This window comes from Calonectris borealis, chromosome 6, assembly GCF_964195595.1.
Source record: "Calonectris borealis chromosome 6, bCalBor7.hap1.2, whole genome shotgun sequence".
Classification (NCBI taxonomy): domain Eukaryota; kingdom Metazoa; phylum Chordata; class Aves; order Procellariiformes; family Procellariidae; genus Calonectris; species Calonectris borealis.
The window spans coordinates 43,079,821-43,101,087 of NC_134317.1; the positions used below are offsets into that span (position 1 = coordinate 43,079,821).

The 21,267-nt window shown below is 45.9% G+C and overlaps 1 protein-coding gene across 4 annotated transcripts in view; it reads left to right on the forward strand.

The window, feature by feature from the left end:
* The window catches only part of TRAF3IP1 (TRAF3 interacting protein 1), a 44,338-nt gene extending 34,367 nt beyond the window's left edge, over positions 1-9,971 (forward strand). For 2 of the 4 annotated variants that reach the window (XM_075153808.1, XM_075153809.1), the window contains exons 14-15: positions 6,620-6,843; positions 9,563-9,971. In XM_075153808.1, coding sequence (XP_075009909.1) covers positions 6,620-6,843; positions 9,563-9,728 — 390 coding nt within the window. In that variant the 3' untranslated portion in view covers positions 9,729-9,971. Of the gene's footprint in view, positions 1-1,095; positions 2,088-6,619; positions 6,844-9,562 lie in introns of those variants that run through there. The other 2 variants (XM_075153811.1, XM_075153810.1) reach the window with 1 other exon arrangement.
* The last annotated feature ends 11,296 nt before the right edge of the window (positions 9,972-21,267 follow it).

Consider the following 21,267-nt stretch of genomic DNA (forward strand, 5'->3'; position numbering starts at 1 on the left):
TTATTAAATAGTTTAAGCAAGTGGGATCACAGAATTCCCATCTTTGCACTACCAAATACAGTTCACAGGCTTCAGAAAAGAAGCAGCTTTGAGGTTTCTGCGAGGAACAAGTGATATTAAATAGCTTAGCACCTGGATAATATTAACTTTAATTACAAATGTGATAAATTAAGTATGTACTTCTAAGCTTAGAACAAATACAATCATGGCTGATTCTGTTTGTTTAAAGTTCTTCAGGTCATTGATTTTTATATTAATCCATCAGCTGCACGACATTGGGTGTCCCCTCCAGTCAATGCAGTTAGTAACGTGTCATGTTAACCAGATGTATTCATATGTTCCACCATTTAAGTATTTTGAAGAGGCTCACCATTCAAGACAGCTTCTCAGCATCCTGCCAGCTTAGTATGTCATAAGAAATGCTGACAGTAAAATTTAATAGGAGTTACCTGCAGAAGGGCTTTCATCTTTGTGTGACAGCTCTGTTGATGATGATGTGACATGAACGCAGTGTTCTGAATAAAGCTCCAGTGAGAAATTATTGGTGCAAGCATGCAATTCCTAAAAAATAAGAACTGTACCCAGCAGTCTGGTTATGGACAAGTACCACAGGAGCTTAAATTGAATGAGTGTGTGCATAAGTGTCCTTGTTACACTACTACCAACTCTCAGAAGAAAAACTGTGGTCCCCAAGTAATTGTGTTACAAGCTGTGAACACAGGAACAGGATTTTTGTCACTCTTGTGATATTCCTGGTACCGTGGCTTCTTTGCTGTGGCCTTTGCGCACAAAAACACAAAATGTTCTCTCCTGTGGGTACAGTATAAATACAACATGAGACAGCAGATGGATATGTTAAACAGAAAGGATATATAAAAGTGCAGTGAGGCAGCTGTGATTTCCATCCCCAGGAGAGGACGCAGTGCATCAGCTGTGTAGCAGCAGCGTGTTATAGGACACAGTACAGGTGACTTTCACATATTTCAAGGAACTTATCAATGGGTTTGGCTGGGATATTCTTCTGAGGCATAGACTGGTGTGAAAGCAGTTGGTTAACACAAGGAACATGTTTATTGCAAATTCTTTTTTGAACAGGGAAGAGGCTGCTGTTTCAAGAGAAGGAGGTTGTGGACCCAGAGTTTCAGCAGTGTGAGCAGAAAAGGAAAGCTGGGCAGGACTGGCACCCAGTATGCCATTATGGCTGAATTAATACTATCTACTATTGTTAAATTACCGCTAGAGTTGTCTCTTGGCACGTGTGTGGTCAAACTCATAGGATTCTGCTTAGCGCGCTGAATACTGCACCAAATATGTGAGGCTTTATGAACTGACTTCTCGCCAGCATGGACTGAATGTGAAGTAAGGCAGACTGGCTCTGGGGGCTGAGGTGGGGTGTTCCTGTACATCTGAAAAGTCCAGCTTTTTTTAGAGGTATCAAAGGTGAACTGGGGGGAAAAAACCACCTCCCCACATCCCCCCCCCCCAAAAAAAAGCCCCCTTTAAAGAGCTATCCTTTTATTTTCTTTTGGTGCCTTCCAACTCAGAAGCAGGTCAGACTAACTCTGGTAAATCTAATGGTAAAGAACATTGTGTCTCCGATTCCTTGGCCTGTTACTGAACTCGGTACCTGGCATAAGCTGAAAAAGCATCCTGTTCATTTGAAATGATTTAACATTTACTGTTTTCCCTGTGTTTCTGTGAAAGAGTTTCTTATGGTGATCCCTAGTGGATAGTTACAATCTACTTAAAATGCAGACTGTAAAAACCAGGAAAAGAAAACACCCTTTATGATCAAAAAATATTTTGTACAATAAAAAAGCCCACCTTGTTGTTTTTGCATTGAATGTATCAAAATTACTTGTCCAAAATGAAGTTTCTGTCCTGTCCTATAGAAAGAGGTAGGGGGGGAAATGGTATAGCTCAATAAAACTATGATTACTTGGGTCTGTTTTCATAATGGGACATAATACAATAGTTAAAAGGGGCTGTAGAAACTATTAAGTGCTTGATGGATGTTTGTTCTAATTTGATTCATAGTTAAAAACTGTTAATTTAAAAAATGGAAACAAAGGAGAAGCTATATAAAACTAAGCAAATACTGTTTCTAGAAATAAACTTTTCAAACAGTGGGGAAAAAAATCTCTTATCACCTCTTTAGCTTAGTAGATGTCAAGCACTTGAAGTGTCCTCAGCAGCCCAGCTATTGGAAATGGATGTCTTGTGAATGATCCATTTTATGGAGCTGTGCAAACTGCCATATTTATACTAATTGCTTTAGCGAGGGTAAATTAAACACAAGTAAATTCTGGTGGGTTCTGGAGCCCTGTTGATAATTTCCCCTTCATTGAAGAAAAAGAAAATTCCTGGTTTTTAATTTCTCAGGTCCCTGCATCCGAGTCCACGTTGTGTTCTGTTCGCATTGAGGTAATGGGAAAGGCAGACTTTTTCCCAGGAATCCAAAATAAACATTTGTCTTGGTGCCTTATGAAAAACACGAAGGAAAGGAAGCGTGTTGGGCCTACAGAAGCGATATAAGGCTTTTATATGGGGATAATTTATTGATTCTTGGGCTTTTGTGAAAGGAGAGTTCATTGAGGTGTATGGCCTAATTAAATAGCCTGGAACAATTCTGATTCTGGCATTTTTCTGAAAACTGAATATATCCTGTTACATGTTTGTGCAAAATGAGCAAAGGTGGCATTCAGGACTTTTACCACCCATGTTGCCTGTTGTAATAAACCATCTGCCATAATTCTTAGTGATTTAAAAGAATGTCCCACGTAGATTTTAACCCATAACTGTAACTATGAAACTGAGAACAGACAGCATGGCTCTTTTCCCCCCCTTAATTATTTATAATCAGCAATAGCTGGCAAAGCTTGAGTGATAGTTCTCTGCCCTGAGCTCAGCTTTCTGTAGACTGAAATGTAACATGGCATCTTGGTAGGACAAGTGTTTGTGAAATGAAAGAAAGGATTGATGGTTATTTTTAACTCGTGGGAGGAGGGACAACGATGTGCCAGCTGAGCTACTGCACCTTCAGGTGTTGGGAAATTTTTCTTGGGAGCTTGAAATTTAAGTGCTTCTCCTTTAGAGAGGTACACTAAAAAACTCTTGCATGTTTTTACACCACTGTAAAACATACTGTTATGTGTTTCAAAGACACGGGTTTTTTTAACAAGCCTATTGATGTACCTGTTTAAGTCCGAATAGTATTTAATAGATTTTTGGTGATAGTATGTTTCAGTACTTGAAATTACTTTGGACGGGATAATATTTTGTCCTTTTTATGTCAGTTTTGAAAAATTGAACTACATAAAGAGTATGCTGGAGTTACAGGAACACTAAAATTATTTTTGAATATTTACTGATACACTTTAAGGGCATCTTCCTGATTCATAGAAAATATTCCACGGTGTTTTATTTCCACGTGCGCGTTTCAAGCAGCTGTGTATTTTAGCATGGAATATTTCAAATTGTTAGCTGCATCTATGTTTTAAAGTATACAATTCTGGTTTGCTTGTTTACTGAATTGTGGGATTTTCATTTCTTTTTTATTTTTTATTTTCATACCATAATTGCTGGTGTTGAGAAGTGTGGCTGCTTGGACTCTCTAGGTATCAGGGGAGGTCACGCCAGCATTACAAGAATGTAAAACATTGAACTCAGCATTTGGAGAATAAAAATGAAGCATTCTTCAGGTTTTCACACACCCAACTATATCCTCAGATAATGGACTGGCTGAGTCTTCTCGTTTCTGAGACAGTTGTATTTGAAACAAATTCCGTATCTCTTGGCTGTGGCAGGGACGGAAATGGATGGCAGGGAGGAAAGTGGTAAGGGTTTTGTGCGCTTAAGAGGAGAGGAAAAAGAAGGCAACGGGACGTCTTCCTGGGAAGCTGCTGGATCTGATACAACTCTGCTGTGCTGCTGAACTGAAGGTGATTGTCTTTATAGGTAACTTCCCAATTACGCGTGGAAATCATGGTACCGTGGATTAAGCCTTCCCTATGGCTTTGGGAGAGCACAACATGTAGCAAGGACTAGGAAAACAGAGTTAGAAGAGCGAGCAAAGGGTTTTGAAACACTGTGAGAGTGCAGATCTGTTCATAGATCTCTACTAGCTGCGGCGAGGCGGTGGGGCAAAAGAATATTTCCAGGAGAGAAACTCTTGTCAACCTGAGATGTGTGCTGAGCCCCAGTAAATGGCCGGTGTGCAGGACCCAGTCCTGTGATCTGTGCCTTCAGGGGCACCCGGGCAAAAGCTCTCTTCTCTGGGGAGCTGCCCCATCAACAGGGAGAGAAGCTGGTCGACACTGATGGGAACGCCGTTGGCCATTGTGCTCAGAGGTTGGCCAGGGAGGAGACCCAGGGGAGAAGATCTGCTCAACCCTAAGCAGCTGTGCTGAGAACGGGGGTGCTCACCAGCTCTCGGGGGATGAAATGAGTCAAGAAGCAGCGCTTTCATCTTTGCATCATAAAGGACAGCAAACACATGGATGGCTCCAGAAAGTATCTAAATAACATGTTTTATGTAATGTAGTATAATGAAACACCTGCTTCTGTGAGAGAGGTATGGATCGAGTGAGAAGGAATTAAGATGAGTGTTATTTTTAACAGTTTAGCCAGCACTCATGAATTGACTTAGGAAGCAAAGGTCACAAGTTCAGCAGCATTTGTCACTTCAGCCCAGTTCCTAATTAAACAACTTTAACATTATAAAATTGCAGTAAACTCAGAAGTCCCACAGTTTTCATGCGCCGCGTGTGTGGTAAAACACAAGCATCAGACGTAAGTAAATCTCAGCCTTCAAATCTTTAGAAGTATTTTTCTAAAATATATGTATATGTATATATATATCTGAGTTCATCAGTAAGCCAAGGGCTGCTGAAATGTGTTTGGCAGTAGTCCCTGCTGCCTCCAAACGCAGCTGAACAAACAGCCCGCAGCTCGCACAGGAAGACAGGCCAATTGGGTAGGAGGGCAGGAGGGGACAGCGTGGTAGATTTGGTGTCCCAGCAAGAGAGAAGCACACTGCCACCTCTGTGTTTATATAGCCGCTAGGAACTGTGCTTAGGAATTGGCTGATCCTGTGGTTGGGGTGGTAGAGAAAGACCTTTCTAGTTTTCCGGCATACATTAAATGACCGAAATGGCTTTAAATAAACTTTACTTAAAGTTTCGTGTGTCTTAAAAAAAAAACTTGGTTTGGGAATTCGACCTGTAGGGCTCTTGGAAAGAAAGAAAAATTAGGTTGTTTTTCTTGAAGGGGGAGAAAACGCAGTGGACTTTTCTTTAATTGTGATTGTTGTTTTCAGGGAAGGCTTTCCTGGAATAAGATTATTACAGCGTCTTAGTAACGTGGCATCCCTTTGCTCTTTTTATGGCATCCTTTTGCTCTTCGTGACTTCGCCGCTTTAGCAAACACTTTCCCTGTATTTAACTTGCAGTAAGCTAGGAGGCTTCAGGAGATTGACCACAGAGACTCTGCTGGCTGCACATGAGGGAAGTGTGCACAAGACCAAATTATTTTTGAGTAGTGGAGTTTATTGAGGCCACATCTGCAGCCTGCATGATTTTACAACCACTGTTAACAGAAGTACAAGGCATGGAATAACCGCCGTCTATTTTAGCTGTGCAGCGTGAAGTGCTATTATTAGGACCAGCATTAGGAGCTGGAAATCCAGATACAGACAGTGGAGGGAGAGAAGCGTCTTGAAGGGGCTGATTTAGAGAACTAGAAGGAGGCTGTGCTCTTCAGCATCCGCTGTAGCTCCCAAGTAGCAGCAGAACACCGGGGCAAGCAGGTCCAATGAACGTTCATGGTGCGGCAGAACCATCATGAGTGGGGATGCTTCTGCTTCTCCAAATTGCTGCCTTTCAGATTTCATAATCATCTTGCTCCAGAGTTTAACATGACCTTTTTTTCAGTGTCGTTATGCACTGTGACTTGCAGCAGTCTTGAGTAGATGCCAATCCACCGAGTCCTGGTGCAGGGCTCTGGAGTGACGTGGTGACAGCCCAGCCTTGCCCTATAGAGTGCACAGGGGGAGGATGGATGGATGTGTGATTTACACAGCGAACGCGTTGGCAGCCAGTGGCAGCAACAGATCGATAACAAAAGTGTTGTTGATTATTACGTGTCTGTTGAGAACTTCTGTTCAATGATGCCTCATTAAGCCACAGAAATTTCCTTTTCAATATATAGAAATAGGTTGAATTGAGACTGAATGTGAAAGAGGTTCCCCCTCCCTACACCCACTTGCTTTGGGAAAGATCGTGTCAAGAATGAGAACATCAGTGAAATCATTTATAGGATCGAATACTAATTTTACTTTTGTACACTTGTGATCTGAAAAACAATTTAATATTGCTGATGCTATTGCAACGGTTTTGAGGCAGTCCTCTGTAGCTGTGGTGACTTGGATGTGGCGTGCTTTCTGCTCATCTATTTCTAGACTATTGCTTCGTTTCTTCTCTTTCATTGCAGACTGTCATAAACATTTCTCAAAATACTTCACAGTTAGCAGTCTCCAAAACATTCTTCATTCAATAAGTCATGCACAACAGCCATTTTCCCTAGTTTTGATGCTTTCCTTTTTATTCATCCTTTCTAATAGGAGACGCCCTTTGTATCGGAAGCAGCTAGGAAGAAAGAGAGAGACTTGGTAGCCAAAGAAATTGAGAAGTTTCAGGTCTCTATTCAGACTCTGTGCCGGAGTGCCCTTACGCTTGGCAGGATCATGGATTACATTCAAGAAGACATGGATGCCATGAAGAACGAGTTGCAGATGTGGCGGCACGAGAACAGACAGCATGCAGAAGCTCTACAGAAAGAGCAAAGGTGAGTGTGGTCAGGGAAAGTTTGATTTATCTCTTGAGACAGATTTCTGTTTTTAGGAGAGGGGGGAGTTTTACTCATTTTTCAATGCAAATTTGTCATCAGTCATTTTTGTAGTTTTGGGAATTTTTTGCAGTCTGAATTGTTTTTTGAAGTGTTAAAGTCTTAAGGTCTTTTCAGCTCAATTTGATATGATATACCTGACAGCAGAGATGCAAATGTTTGTGTGATATGAGAGGGCTTGATTTGTTTTCTTCTTCTCACAAATATATAAGGAGCAATGGGGGAAGAGCTTAGTAGACAAAGTAGGTTTTGAATCGGGACCAGGAGTGGATTCCTAAATCACAGCCTGCTCTCTTTGTGCCATTGAATTCAGCGTGTTCTGCAGTGGTGTTAATAACAGTTGTGGTTGTCTGTGCAAAGTTAAAAAACAACATTGGAAAGCCAGGAGAGTGAAGGTGACGTGCATAATAGAAACAAGGAGGTCAAGCCTAGAAACAGGTTCTTTGGCCTTACTTGTCTCACCGATGTGTCTTTATGCTCCCTGGAAACAGAACGTCCCTTCCAGTTGTGTGTCCTCTGATCTTAAACACGAGCTAGATATCGATCTTCTTGGATTCACAGTCAGCCTGGATAGATTTGCGGCTCCCTGAATCCACGTGCTTCATTCATGCAGAAGCAAGTATGCGTGGTATGCTTAGCTAAGTCCTATCTAGGTAGGTAGCAATGTGTTAAACGTTGGAAATTTACAGCTGCTGGCTTAGTCCACTGGCTGGGGTGGGAATTAGGGCTTTGGTTCACATATAAAGCGTAATGATGTTAATTCCTTGCACTTACATAGCACCTTCTATCCTAAAACCTTGACAGGCTTTAAAACTCTGGTTGGTCTCAGAATGCACCACCCCTGCAAAGAGAAAGGAAATGGTGTTTGGCTTTATTTTACGGTTCGAGAAACTGAGGCATTGACTCACTCGCCTTTGCACCACTCCTAGCGACAGGGAGCAAGTCTCAGGCCTTTCTCCAGGCATGTGCTTACTCAGTGGATCCACCTTGGCCTTGCCGTTTGTACTTCGGCTGGTTTCCCAGCACAGTGACTGTACGTGCTTCGCTGGCTTCCTATGTCCCCTGAGTTCCCAGGCAAAGTGTACTAAGGACAAGAGTGTCTCCTTGATATCGGTGCAGAAGGAGAGGGGGGATGGGAAGAAGGAACTGCCCAGCTGATTTTGTTTGCAGATTTATGTCAGACCAAGCTTTACAATGGCCAGCTGTTTCGTGCAAGACTGCGGGCAGGCTAGCATCCTCTCAGCAGAGCCACTCGGTTCCTTTCACGAGCTAAGACTGCCGCAGCGTATTCCAGCACTTCACAAAGCTTCGTATGAGATCGTAATCAGATCAGTGTAGTGCTAAGGCATGTCCAATCCTTCAGGAAAGAATTACGGAGTATCAGACATGAAGAAGACAATGCTTCCCGTATGTACTGGCATTTGGATGCATGTCTTTGTTTTCTTTGCTTCTGTGAAACACAATTGAAGGATCCCGTTGGGGAAATGTTAGTGCAATTTCCAGCAATGCTTTTTGTGATTTATGCTAATGTGGTAGAAAGGAGGGGAAAACTAAATGATTTTGAGATGTGGACTTTAGCTAATGAGTCCTCAAAGTGACTGGGTAATTCAGAATGACAGCAGGCTAGTTCCGTCTGTCATTTCCCTGGCTGTTCAGCGTTCCTGAAGATCAGCAAAGCATTATAGAAGGGGGCACATTTGTTTTAAAGCCAAACAGCCCCATTCACTTCAGATGCATCAGTGTACTTATGGTTTATTAGCATAGGATTTATTAAATTTCCTATTAGTGTGGGATTGCCTGCCCTTGTCAGCAGCTAGTGATGGGTCAGTTTTCATCTACCTTGCCTCTTCTCAGACGTCTATCTGCTGTAGCCTGGTGCTGCCGGCAGCTGCTGGTGTCTTGCTGCTGGTTTGCTGGTTTATTGTAGGAAATAGCTGGTAGCAGTCCAGCAACCTCCACAGCAGTTGTATTTGTCCGTCTCTGCCACAAGCTTCTCTCCTTTAAGCTCTTGTGGTGAGGGCCACAGGGATGGCTGTTACCATGTGTATCATGGTAGGACCCAAGGGCCCCTGTAAAAGGTGGGTGTCCTTAGAATCATAGAACGGTTTGGATTGGAAGGTCATCTAGTCCAACCCTCCTGCCATGGGCAGGGACATCTTGCACTAAGTCAGGTTGCTCAAAGCCCCATCCAACCTGCCTTTCAAGACTTCCAAAGATGGGGCATCCACACCTTCTCTGGTCCTTGTGTTACATCCCACAGAGTCAGGTGCTGCTGCATCCCTGGGCAGGTGGTTGCAGCTTTTGGCTGGGTAAAATGAAAGAAGTGCTGGACGTATGCATAGGGTGGGCTGAAATAACTGCAAAGAGGTTTTTAGCAGAATTTTAACAGAAAGCAGGATTTTAGCAGAAAAACTAGATTAGCCCAGAAGTGACTGCTTACTGTTGAATTGTGGGTGATCTCTCTTGAACAATATTCTACTCTGTCCATGTTGTTAACTTTGCCTTTGTGCTTCTTATTCTAAACTTTCTTTCAGGAAGAGTGGGCACAACTTAAACTCTTTGCGAACTTTCAGGTATTGAATATACTTTCTTGGAGGCTTAAGTAACATGAAACAGCATAATGTTTCCAATAACATTATGCTCTTTGTGTCTCTTTCAGCATCACAGACAGTGCTGTAGAACCATTAAAAGCTGATCTGGCTGAACTGGAACAGTTGATTAAAGACCAGCAAGACAAGATCTGTGCTGTAAAAGCTAATATTTTAAAGAACGAAGAAAAAATCCGGAGGATGGTTCTTAGCATAAACCTGTCTTCAAGAAGGTGAAGAAGAGGGGAAAAAAAAAAAAGCCTTGGGACTGACTGACATTCCTACCAAATAAAATCAAAATAGCGGAGAAAACTAAGATATGCCTTGTTTAGATATAAAATGTTTAGGGACCAGAAGTCTAATAATTATATAAAATCCCATTATTGCATTGCTCTTTAGATGTTGATATTATCCAGGATAAAATTATATTAATTTGAATGCTCAAGTTGCAGAGCTATTAAAATAACTTGTTTGTTTAAATGTGAACTGCTGTTACTCACTTACAGGTCTTCACAGCCCCCTTTCCCTCCCTGGCCTGTTGAGCACAGTTTCTGAGCGACTTCTCTCTACGTCTCCTTCTCCTCATTTCCACCGAGGTTACTTTTGACCGTGCTATCATGAAAAATGGGTATTAGATACTTCTTTTGCCCCCTTAAAAAAATGTTCCAAACTCCTGCAGGTCAGAAGGTTCCCGAATCCTGTTTGTTATTAAGAGGGAAAATTATCTACAAAACAATGCCACAAGATCAAGAAGTAAAGCCTTGTGTAACTTGCAGTTCTTTGCACCATTACAGAGATGATGTCATGTTTTCAGAGCTATCAGGAATCTTATTAGGAGCAACGGAAAATGCAATACGAGCATCACCATGTAAGGGAGCAGAAGTATTTTATCTGCACAGGTGTTAATTCCATTTTTATTGCATATGTTCATTTGGAAAGGATTAATTTAAGTACCTGTTTCCTCCCAAATGCATGTTCCTGTAACTTTTTGTACGTGAATAATTCCACTGATTTTTTTTAGTTAACTGCAGATGTCTGTACTGTTTTCCTAATGACCTCTTGAGTGTACTGCACATTAGAGTCCAGCTTTACTTATTCCTAAATCTGCAAAGTGTATTAGCGTAGACACAACTATATGACACTGCACTGAGCACAGAAGGCTTTAGTCCCCTGCAAGGCTGTTCTCTCAAGATTTTTGTAATGTGCGAGCACATCTTCTCCTCCCATGTTGTTTGGATTGTGTATGAAGTGCTAGTGTCCTTTTTTTTTTTTTCCTTCTTTGATTGGCATATCTGTGGTTTGTTTTTTTTTTTTTTCCTTCTTTGTTTCTTTTTCTGGTATCTGGACCTTGAAAAACCTACCAAATGGATCATCAGCAAATAGCGTGAGTATTTAGTATGTTAAATACAGACATTTTAAAGGGCAGGATGCTTTGCTGCATGGGGTTTTGGTGGGGGTGGAGGGGAAGTAGGGGACTTGTGAAGGAATAGGAGAAATTTTCTGATCTGTTCTTAACAGCACATGCTCTTTGTGTTTGAATTGTCACTTCAGGTTTTTTATTTCAATATCTGAACTTCAATGGTAAAGCAATATTCTGGGTAGGGTCCAGAGAAGCAGGACTCCTGCACTGACCCAGCCCTGCGTTGCCACCCTCTCCTACCGTGCATTGTTTCTCACCCAGGGTTGGAGCCTGCCCACTGCATCCTGGGTCTCATCACACGAAAAGGGGTTCAGGATGTCCACCAGAATCCCCAGAGCCCAGAACCGATGGGGAAAGCCTGTGTGGTCAATATATAACTTCGGAGCGGTTTGAATGCTCCCTCCCTTCTCCCTTTAAATACTTACATTAAAAAATACGGGGTTTGGTCGGATTGCTCAGACCCCTGCTTAGACGGTGTTTGAGCCCGTGAGCCCCTAGTCCCTCGGTGCTTCTGTCGCCACTGCTAGAAGCCACCCTTTAAAAGCGCAGAGAGATTTGTTACCAGTCCCCCAGCCTTTGTCACCCCCTCGGTGCCTCTCCCACGCCCCTTCTGCATCCACAGACGAGTCCAGCGCGGTGCTGCTGGAGCACGGGGCCGGCAGGAAAGCAGAAAGAGGAGACCAGTAGCAAGGTGTTTCAGGTGCTCTCCAGGGACATGAAGTGATTTCAGCTCTGCCCTGGGTTAAACAGGATTTAAATCGTGACTTTTCCTTTCCCTCAGCTACTCCATTTCACAAAGTTCTCTTCACCAGACCCTCTTTCCTCGTCTTCGCCCTGCTGATGGGCGCTGCCTGCTCTTCGCGTGGTGACATGACCCATGCATTCATCTGTCCTCGCGTTAGAAGTGACTGTCCCCTGCATCGGGGTGGAAAGCACAGGGCTCATATAAGCCTGGGGCTTGGAGGCACTGATTTGGTTCCTGGGAGACCTTAGGGACGACTTCTTGCATCTTTATACACCCGATTTCTTATGCTTTCTGCATCAAATATCATTTTAAACAAGAATCGGCTAGTGTTAGGGTTTAATAATGTCTAACGTCTCCCGCAGTCTTAGCTGGCTCTCTGTCTAGGTTTGCTTTGTTTTCCAGCATGATGGAACAAAACTAGTGCCTTGGAGCTGAGGCTTGGTTTAATTTTAAAGACAGGTTGAGGATGCAGCACCGAAAAAGCAAATAAACAGCTGTGCCTCACGAAGGGGAAAGGAGCCTCTCTGAAAATGGATAGAGAAGAACGTGCGCGCACGTCTGCCTGCGTTTCTCTCGCACACGACGCCTTGCCCGTGCCTTGGACTTGCGTTTCAGCTTGTGGGTGGTTCATTAGCAAGGGAAGCTTTGCTAGCGCGGTGGTTCGGGGTTTAAAACCCTTACATTGTCAGGCCCCTCTGGCGCTAATGGAGCCTGACAGTTCTGGGAAGCAGGACTTGTATTTCACGACGTGCCTGACATTCCTCTCTTGTGCAGGTCAGGAGGTGGCTGCCAGCCCCTCTGGGTTAGGGCTGGGGAATATTTCTCAGCTGAAAAGGTGGAGCTGTTGGCAGGATCCCGAAACGCAGCGGCTAGCCAGTGAGGGACACCAGTGGGGTGACAGGACCTTCCCAGATCAGGAGAACTTAGGTCCAGGGGCAGAGGGGGTTGGAAGGGGATGGTAGGGTGAGCTCAGAGGCCTCCATCTGAGGACATCTGTGAGTGCTCTGAGTGTTGGAGACTGTTCCCTAGGGTGGGAATGGAAGAAGCTTAGTTCTGTGTTCAGTGGTGCAGGGGAAAGGAAGCCTGAAGGGTTGAGGTGTGTGAAATGGGACTTGGACGGAGTTTAGGTACCAGAAGGTCCAACTGAGGTTGTGAGGGACCCCCTGCTCACCTGGGACCTCGCCCCTCAATTCCAGAGACGCCAGTGCCCGGTGTCCCGAGCCCAGATGCGCTGGCTGTGTAGGCTGCTTCTAGATTCAGCCCATTTCTTGAGCATTCTTCAATTCACCTCATTGTCAGGCTGAGCTCAAAAATAGGGCTCCCTAGAAAAGCCCGTTTCTCTGCCTTGTCTGCAAGAGTAGCCTTGGGCAAGAAAGCTCAGGTAAGGCTGTTTGCTTTGCCAGTGGCTGAAGCTGTGAGATTTGGTTCACCCATCTATGAGTTTGAGTCCTTCAGTCTCAGACCTCACACCTTGGCTACAAGATCAGGTGTCTCTTCCCATCTCGTGAAGGCTATCTGCCAGGGTTCCTCACCCATCACAAAGGTAGATGCTCTGGGGACTGCACACCCTTTCTCCCCCAAATTCTTACTCCCCACCGGTACCCTCCAGATGGAGACAGCTTCTCTAATTCAACCAGCTCACTCAGGGGCAGAGCTCAGTCTTGTTTCGGTGCTGATGGGACATGGTCCTGCTTGGACGCATGTAGATGTGGAATTAAGAGTTTTGCAAACGAGTAGCTCTTGCCAGAGCTGGCACTTGCGTGTTTGTGTTTCAGCCTCGGAGGTAAATGCTGTGTGGTTTGTCTCTTCCCGAACTGTGGCTCCAGGCTGCCTGCTGACCTGGGAAGACAGTTCTACCACTGTTCACATCTCATTATCCTCACCAGCTTGGGCAAAAGGAACACCAATTATTTTTGCCTTGAAATCTGAAATTCCTGATCACGGGTGTGCAACCCAGGACGTACCACCTCCAACACAGTCGTGATGCACGTGGTCCCCGAGTCAGATCTGGGTTTCTCCACTCCGTTGAGCTGGTGCCTGGTCTTGCTGTAGCCCTCTCGGATCTGGCTCAGCGATACTGGGTTGCTGTGCTGCTGGGGATCTGAACAGCAGATGGAAACTCCTTCTGCTCGCTAAGCCAGGAGGACTGAGAGGGACACGTTGCTTCCTTCATAGCATGCCCTTGCTTTCAGCAGACTCCTCGCTGCAATTTGCTGTATTGGATTTCTTCCTTCGTGAAGCCAGAATAATTCAGAGGCCTCGGAGACGGTCTCCTGCCTATTGGGTTACTTCCCATGAGCACATCTTGGAACGTAAAGGGGAAAATGCCAATTACTTTTAAATGCTTTAGAATTGCAAAGCTCTAGCTATATTTCTGTGTCGGTAGAGAAAAGCCTGGCATTTGTAAGGCAGCCAGCCCCTTCGTGATTTAGGGGATGCAGCCCATTGAAAGCTAATTGAAACTGGGCTCCCAAACAGCTTTGCTTTAAAAATTAAAAAGCCTCAGTGATTTTTCTTTTTTCTCTTCCTCCAAAGCACTTTGGATCCATCCACTGAGGAGGCAACCACCGTAGCCTGACCACTGCTGCGGTTGCAGAAGAAGGTAGGACCGTGGCTGTGGAAAGCCCAGCAAATGCAGGGCTGCTTGGGTGTTTCAAGGGCTTTTGGGAATGCATCCTTCTCTGCCAGAAGAGTCCAAGGGGGTGGGCTTGCATCTCTTAGATGGCTGGACCCTGTCTCAGCTCAATTTGCACTCTCCCCTCTTCCCGGAGTCTGAATGCACGTGTGGAGGTGAGCCAGTCTAGTACGTGTGATGGGCTCAGGAGCTGCCAGCCGTGGAGTGGTCTTCAGCGCTCGGAGAGCCCCAGGCATGTCCCACGACGCCCTGGAGAGCTGCCTGCAACGCCGGGGCACGCCTCTTCCAAAGCGCTTCCTGCCGTATTTTGTGAAAAAATATTAAGAAATAACATTTCTGTTTTCCAGTGAGAAATTTAATTAGAAGGAATTAAAAGGTATAGTTTATAGTTTAATTTAATGTGATGAAAAAAGGATTAGCTCCCTCCCCCTCCTACCCAAATCCCAACCTAAGATGATGGCAGCCTGGCCTCCAATTGCATCCGACAGCCGCAGAAGGGAAACGCTTACCAAAAAGAAAAAGGAGAGAAATTCCACCCCAGATTTACGACTTGCGAAGCAGGGGTTGCATGGGTTAGCCTTATTTTATGTCGCGCTGGGTCCCACAGACTCGACTTTGTTGTGTGCCCAGGAATGGGCTGAAAACTGATTTTTTTGGCTGCTTTTACAGGTCACTTGTGTGCTCAGGTGCTATTTTGGGCCACTGAGGTCTCGGTTGTGTGTATGTGGCGAAGTGTGTGTTCAGCCGTGTGGGGAGCGTGCGCTTGTCCCTGCAAGGTGGGGTTTTTCCCTCCCAGGCGGTTTCCCCTTTTTTGGCATTTTTTTTGGCTAGTGACAGTGATTAGCAGCATCAGGCAGAAATGAACGGGAGGTGTTTGGCCCCAGGGACATTGGCATCGTAGGGTAGATGCCACCGTGCTCAAGGCAGTTGGGTGGCAAGTTCTGGTGCACAGGAGAAACGTTCTGCCTGGTGGCCCCTGCTCCAGCCCTTCTCTATCATAGACTTCCCAAAGCAAACATCTGCTGTTCAGGAGAAGAACCCAGATGTGGCTTCTTCCGTCAGGATCTTTCAGGCTTGTGGTGCACCCGATGGAAGGGAGCTTTCTGCACCCTTCCAGCCCCGGTGTTTTTGCCCTGAAATGACCTCTGGGGAATCCTTCCACATCTCAGGACTTCAGCAGAACCAGGAAGACTTACGGCAATGGGTAATGGCATAGTTGTGCCGACTATCTTTGATTGTGCCATTTATTTTGCTCAGAGGCAAGCGGTGGTGGGGATGGGAGGCTGCTCTGAGGTGGCACAGAGAATCCTTCTCCTGTCAGCCTGGTCGTGCCTTGTTTCTGCACCAAGGGCTAAGCTGAACACCAGAGCTGGGACCAGGATGGAGCTCGCCTCCTCCATTAACTGGAAGTTTGGGAAGCAATGTGGCAGGACCTAAATGGGTTGGCTGGGAGGCACGTGAGGTCAGACCAAATGACCCGGTGATCCTAGAAACCCTCTTATCCTACCATAGTATCTACACGTGGTGGCAAACGTGCTCAAGGCATTCTCCCCAGGTGTTGCACCAAAGGCACCCAGGACACATGGGAAGAGGGCACCCAGCCGGGCCCAGTACTACACCCGAAGTGCAGCACTGGGAACATGCAATGAAGTGCAGATGCCACCTTTGAAAAGGCATCCAGCCCGGGAGGACAGGGACTACGCCTGCTGCATTATTTCGGTCTCACTCTGCCATGCCCTGGATAAGGTGGAGAAGGCAAAGGCGATGTGGAAATGCCACCTTCGGCTTTACAGGGAAAGCAGCACCTGAGCACGTATGGTGACAACCTTCTCCTTGAAGCCAGGGAGAAAACGGACATGTTCTGCAAATGAGTCTCCTCCAAGGAAAATGGATGTCTTTTTCTTTTTCCAGCTTTTGAAGAAGTGCAAATTTCTTTTAAAGAAAAGTGTTGGTAGACTTTTTTTTCTTTTTCTCTTTTTTTACAACTTTTTTTTCCTGTACGTGAAAAGGCCAGGTGATTTCTGTTCTTTTCAGTACTGGAAGTACTTCCAGGTGTGCTGGTGTTAACTGCTGCCTGTCCCACACCCTGCAGGTAAGAGGCTTCTAGAGATGGCAGAGGACGTGGTCTCCCTATGTGGGGGGCATTGCTTAGACAACTCCCTTCTACAAACCAGAACAGCTACAACCCCATGGGCTCGCACTCGCGTGCTGAGGCACGGTTGCTTTGCCGAGGGACGTGGAGGCACGCATGAGCAGGGTTAGGTGCTCGGCTGCTGGAGCAGGATAGGCCTGGGGATCTCGCTGAGCATCGCTCTCCTGCAGGATCTGCGGCTGGGGAGGCTCCCTGTTCTCTCCTTCCTCCCAAGAGGATGTTGTAGAGGCAACGAGCGAAACAAGTCATAGAATTATAGAATCATAGAATCATACAGGTTGGAAAAGACCTCTAAGATCATCAAGTCCAACCATCAACCCAACACCACCATGCCCACTAAACCATGTCCCTAAGCGCCTCATCTACACGTCTTCCAGGGATGGTGACTCAACTGGTCTACCCCAGGGGGCCCATGTGCCTATCTTTACTGCAAGGTCTGTTAAAAGTTAATAGCATAAATAATACAAGGAAGGAGAAACTACTTAAATACCTAAAATAACCGATACAACCCAAAACCTGAGACAAACAGAAGGAATTTCATTTTCCTAAGAAAAATAGCACATACAGTCCACGTGCCCAGGGTGCACCAGGACCTGTTGTCTCTCTGTCTCCTGCTGAACCACATTCAGGGAGGTCTCGTGCTGCAACGCTGTGGAAGGGGAGGGCCCTTGGTTTCCATCCGGTGTAATTGCTTTTGTTTGAAAGGCTAATTATGGATGTAAATTCCTCCTTCCCCAAAAGGCCAGAAGAGCCCGTTCCAGATGACCGGGATATAAACCGAAAGGACTTCTATTGATTTAATGGAAAAGGCATATTTTAACAGAGGTCTTTTTGTTTCAGAAGACTGAGTCGGTCTAGAAGGAAATGGATGGGAAGTGGTACAGGCGAGCGGCGTGGAGGAGCTGCACAGTATCTCTCAATTCCTGGGCTGGCAGCCTAGCCACAGGGACTGTTTTCTGGCTAACAACTTTACGTCGGATTAGGTTGGTGGCAAGAGGTGCTTAATTTCTTCTGTGCTTTCAGGTTTCTCTGCTTTTTGGAACAGCATCTGCTGATGCTGGAGACCAAGTGTTGGTCGTGCTTGGGAGGAGCTGGGGATACACGGCGAAATGCAGAGCTGTCTGGGAAGGAGAAGCTGTTTGGATAAGGAGCAGTTGCTCTGAGGAAGAAGTTCCAAGCTGGTCTGGCTTTAACCTCAAGAGGGAGAGAGGAAGTCTTTCTCTCCAATTCAAATAGTCTCGGCGGTACTTCCAGTGCACGTTACAAAGCTGGAAACTGGAGTCAACCTGAGGTAGGTCCTGGGTCAGCATCAGTGCATGGAGAGTAGGAACGCACAGGTAAGAACCAGAAGTGACACTGACGGCTTGTGAATGAGCAGCCAGAACACAGAGATGCTGGGCTTTGTCTCGTGGCATCCTCCTCAAGGCAGACAAGCAGCCTTTAACCTTTTGCATGATGCTTTTTTTTTTTTTTTTACTGGAGAGACGGCAGTGGGAAGAGAAAGAACCCAAAATGCTCCTCTCCTCAATACCCGAGTTACTCCGTTGACCATCACAGGTGTCTGTGCTGTGGTTCTCATTTGTAAGGGTAGATGGGAAATAAACGAGAGTGCTGTTTTCATAGTTCTCAACTACGATAATGTCTGAGGACGTGGAGACCAAAGAATGACTCCTCCGACATCTTGAAGTGTCTTGTGAGTCTGATGACTGGACATCAGAAAAATGGCCTTAGAGTCAAGTCTGTTTGAAACAGAGGGTGTCAACAAGCACTCAAATGGTTAAATGCGTGGATAAAAATGTACATAAATTGTATCATGGGGAGAAAGGTGAAAGTAAACAGACTGACAACAAATACTGAATATAAAAAGGCCAGGGTGAACTCCTTTCTCCTGGCCTTCATTTGCACAGGTATTAAAGTCTGTAAATTTGGGAAACTGGAACAAAATGCTAGTAAAAGTAAGTGTTTCAACATATATGTTAATTTGAGAATAATCACTATAATAGTGTGTTTTGACTTTGTGTCAACACTGAGGGAGATAACTAAAGACGTCCACTCCCCACTGGTGCTTGTGTCTAGAAAGTCCCAGGAGGTACTGGGAAATGATGACTTTAGAAAAAACATAAAGCTAGGCAAGAGTGAGCTTGGTGAGCTCTCACCTGGCATATCTCACCCAGCCTCTACTGGAGCAAGCTGAGACCTCATTTCTTTTGGCACTGGTTTTATAGCCATGTTGGTTCATAGCATCATAGAATCGTTTAGGTTGGAAAAGACCTTTAAGACCATTGAGTCCAACCGTTAACCTAGCACTGCCAAGTCCACCGCTAAACCATGTCCCTAAGTGCCACATCTACACGTCTTTTAAATACCTCCAGGGACTCAACCACTTTCCTGGGCAGCCTGTTCCAAGGCTTGACAACCCTTTCGGTGAAGAAATTTTTCCTAATGCCCAATCTAAACCTCCCCTGGCGCAGCTTGAGGCCGTTTCTTCTCATCCTATGTTTGTTACTTGGGAAAAGACATGGACACCCACCTCGCTACAACCTCCTTTCAGGCAGTAGAAAGCCATAAGGTCTTCCCTCAGCCTCCTTTTCTCCAGGCTAAACAGCCTCAGTTCCCTCAGCCGCTCCTCATAAGACTTGTGCTCCAGGCCCTTCACCAGCTTCGTTGCCCTTCTCTGGACACGCTCCAGCACCTCCATGTCCTTCTTGTAGTGAGGGGCCCAAAACTGAACACAGGATTCGAGGTGCGGCCTCACCAGTGCCGAGTACAGGGGCACGATCACCTCCCTGCTCCTGCTGGCCACACTAGTTCTGATACAGGCCAGGATGCCGTTGGCCTTCTTGGCCACCTGGGCACACAGCCGGCTCATGTTCAGCCGGCTGTCAACCAGCACCCCCAGGTCCTTTTCCTCTGGGCAGCTTTCCAGCCACTCTTCCCCAAGCCTGTAGCGTTGCCTGGGGTTGTTGTGGCCCAAGTGCAGGACCCGGCACTTGGCCTTGTTGAACCTCATACAGTTGGCCTCGGCCCATCGATCCAGCCTGTCCAGGTCCCTCTGCAGAGCCTTCCTACCCTCCAGCAGATCAACACTCCCGCCCAGCTCGGTGTCATCTGCAAACTTGGTGAGGGAGCACTCGATCCCCTCATCCAGATCATTGATAAAGATATTGAACAGGACCGGCCCCAGTACTGAGCCCTGGGGAACACCGCTCGTGACCGGCCGCCAACTGGATTTAACTCCGTTGACTACAACTCTCTGGGCTCAGCCGTCCAGCCAGTTTTTTACCCAGCGAAGAGTGTACCTGTCCAGGCCAGGAGCAGCCAGTTTCTTCAGGAGAATGCTGTGGGAAATGGTGTCAAAGGCTTTACTGAAGTCTAGGTAGACAAAATCCACAGCCTTTCCCTCATCCACTAAGCGGGTCACCCATGACCACCTGTCATAGAAGGAGATCAGGTTGGTCAAGCAGGACTTGCCTTTCATAAACCCATGCTGACTGGGCCTGATTACCTGGTTGTCTTGTACATGCCGCATGATGGCACTCAAGATGATCTGCTCCATAACCTTCCCTGGCACAAGGTCAGACTGAGAGGTCTGTAGTTCCCCAGATCCTCCTTCCGGCCCTTCTTGTAGATGGGCATCACGTTTGCTAACTTCCAGTCAACTGGGACCTCCCCAGTTAGCCAGAACTGCTGATAAATGATTGAAAGTGGCTTGGTGAGCACTTCCATCAGCTCCTTCAGTACCCTTGGGTGGATCCCATCCAGCCCCATAGACTTGTGTGTGTCTAAGTGATGTAGTAGCTCGCCAACCATTTCCCCTTGGATTATGGGGGCTTCATTCTGCTCCCCATCCCTGTCTTCCAGCTCAGGGGCTGGGTACCCCGAGAACAACCGGTCTTACTATTAAAGACTGAAGCAAAGAAGGCATTAAGTACCTCAGCCTTTTCCTCATCCTTTATCACTATGTTTCCCCCCGCATCCAATAAAGGATGGAGATTCTCCTTAGCCCTCCTTTTGTTGCTAATTTATTTATAGAAACATTTTTTATTGTCTTTTACGGCAGTAGCCAGATTAAGTTCTAGTTGGGCTTTGGCCCTTCTAATTTTCTTCCTGCATAACCTCATGACATCCTTGTAGTCCTCCTGAGTGGCCTGCCCCTTCTTCCAAAGCTCACAAACTCTCTTTTTTTCCTGAGTTCCAGCCAAAGTTCTCTGTTCAGCCAGGCCGGTCTTCTTCCCCGCCGGCTCGTCTTTTGGCACATGGGGATGGCCTGCTCCTGTGCCTTTAAGATTTCCTTCTTGAAGAATGTCCAGCCTTCCTGGACTTCTTTGCCCTTCAAGGGACTTTGTCAACCAGGCTCCTGAACAGGCCAAAGTCTGCCCTCTGGAAGTTCTGCTGACCCCCCCTCCTTACTTCTCTGAGAATCGAAAACTCTGTCACTGCATGATCACGGCCACCCATGACCCCATCATCACCGAATCACTGCCTAGTGCAACATGTACATCTGCACTTCCAAATCTCTTTTGGTTTGTCATAACTGTAGACTCACACCTGGCTCTTCGTGCATTGTCTCTCCAGAGTTTTGGGAGAGATAGGACAAGAAAGGAAAAAAATTGCTCCCTTTTTACATATCAGTTAATCTGGAATTCTTTTGCAGCTGATGCGGAGCTCATCTGTCTTTCAAGATTACTCTTGCTGTGTTATATTTAGCTGTAAAACCCAACTGTGCTTGGATTTTCCTCTGCAGTTCTTGCAAGAGGGATTTTCTTCCTGCCCTCTGTTCAGCATCCTTTCCGGATTGCACTCCATTGTGCTCACCGCTTGCAG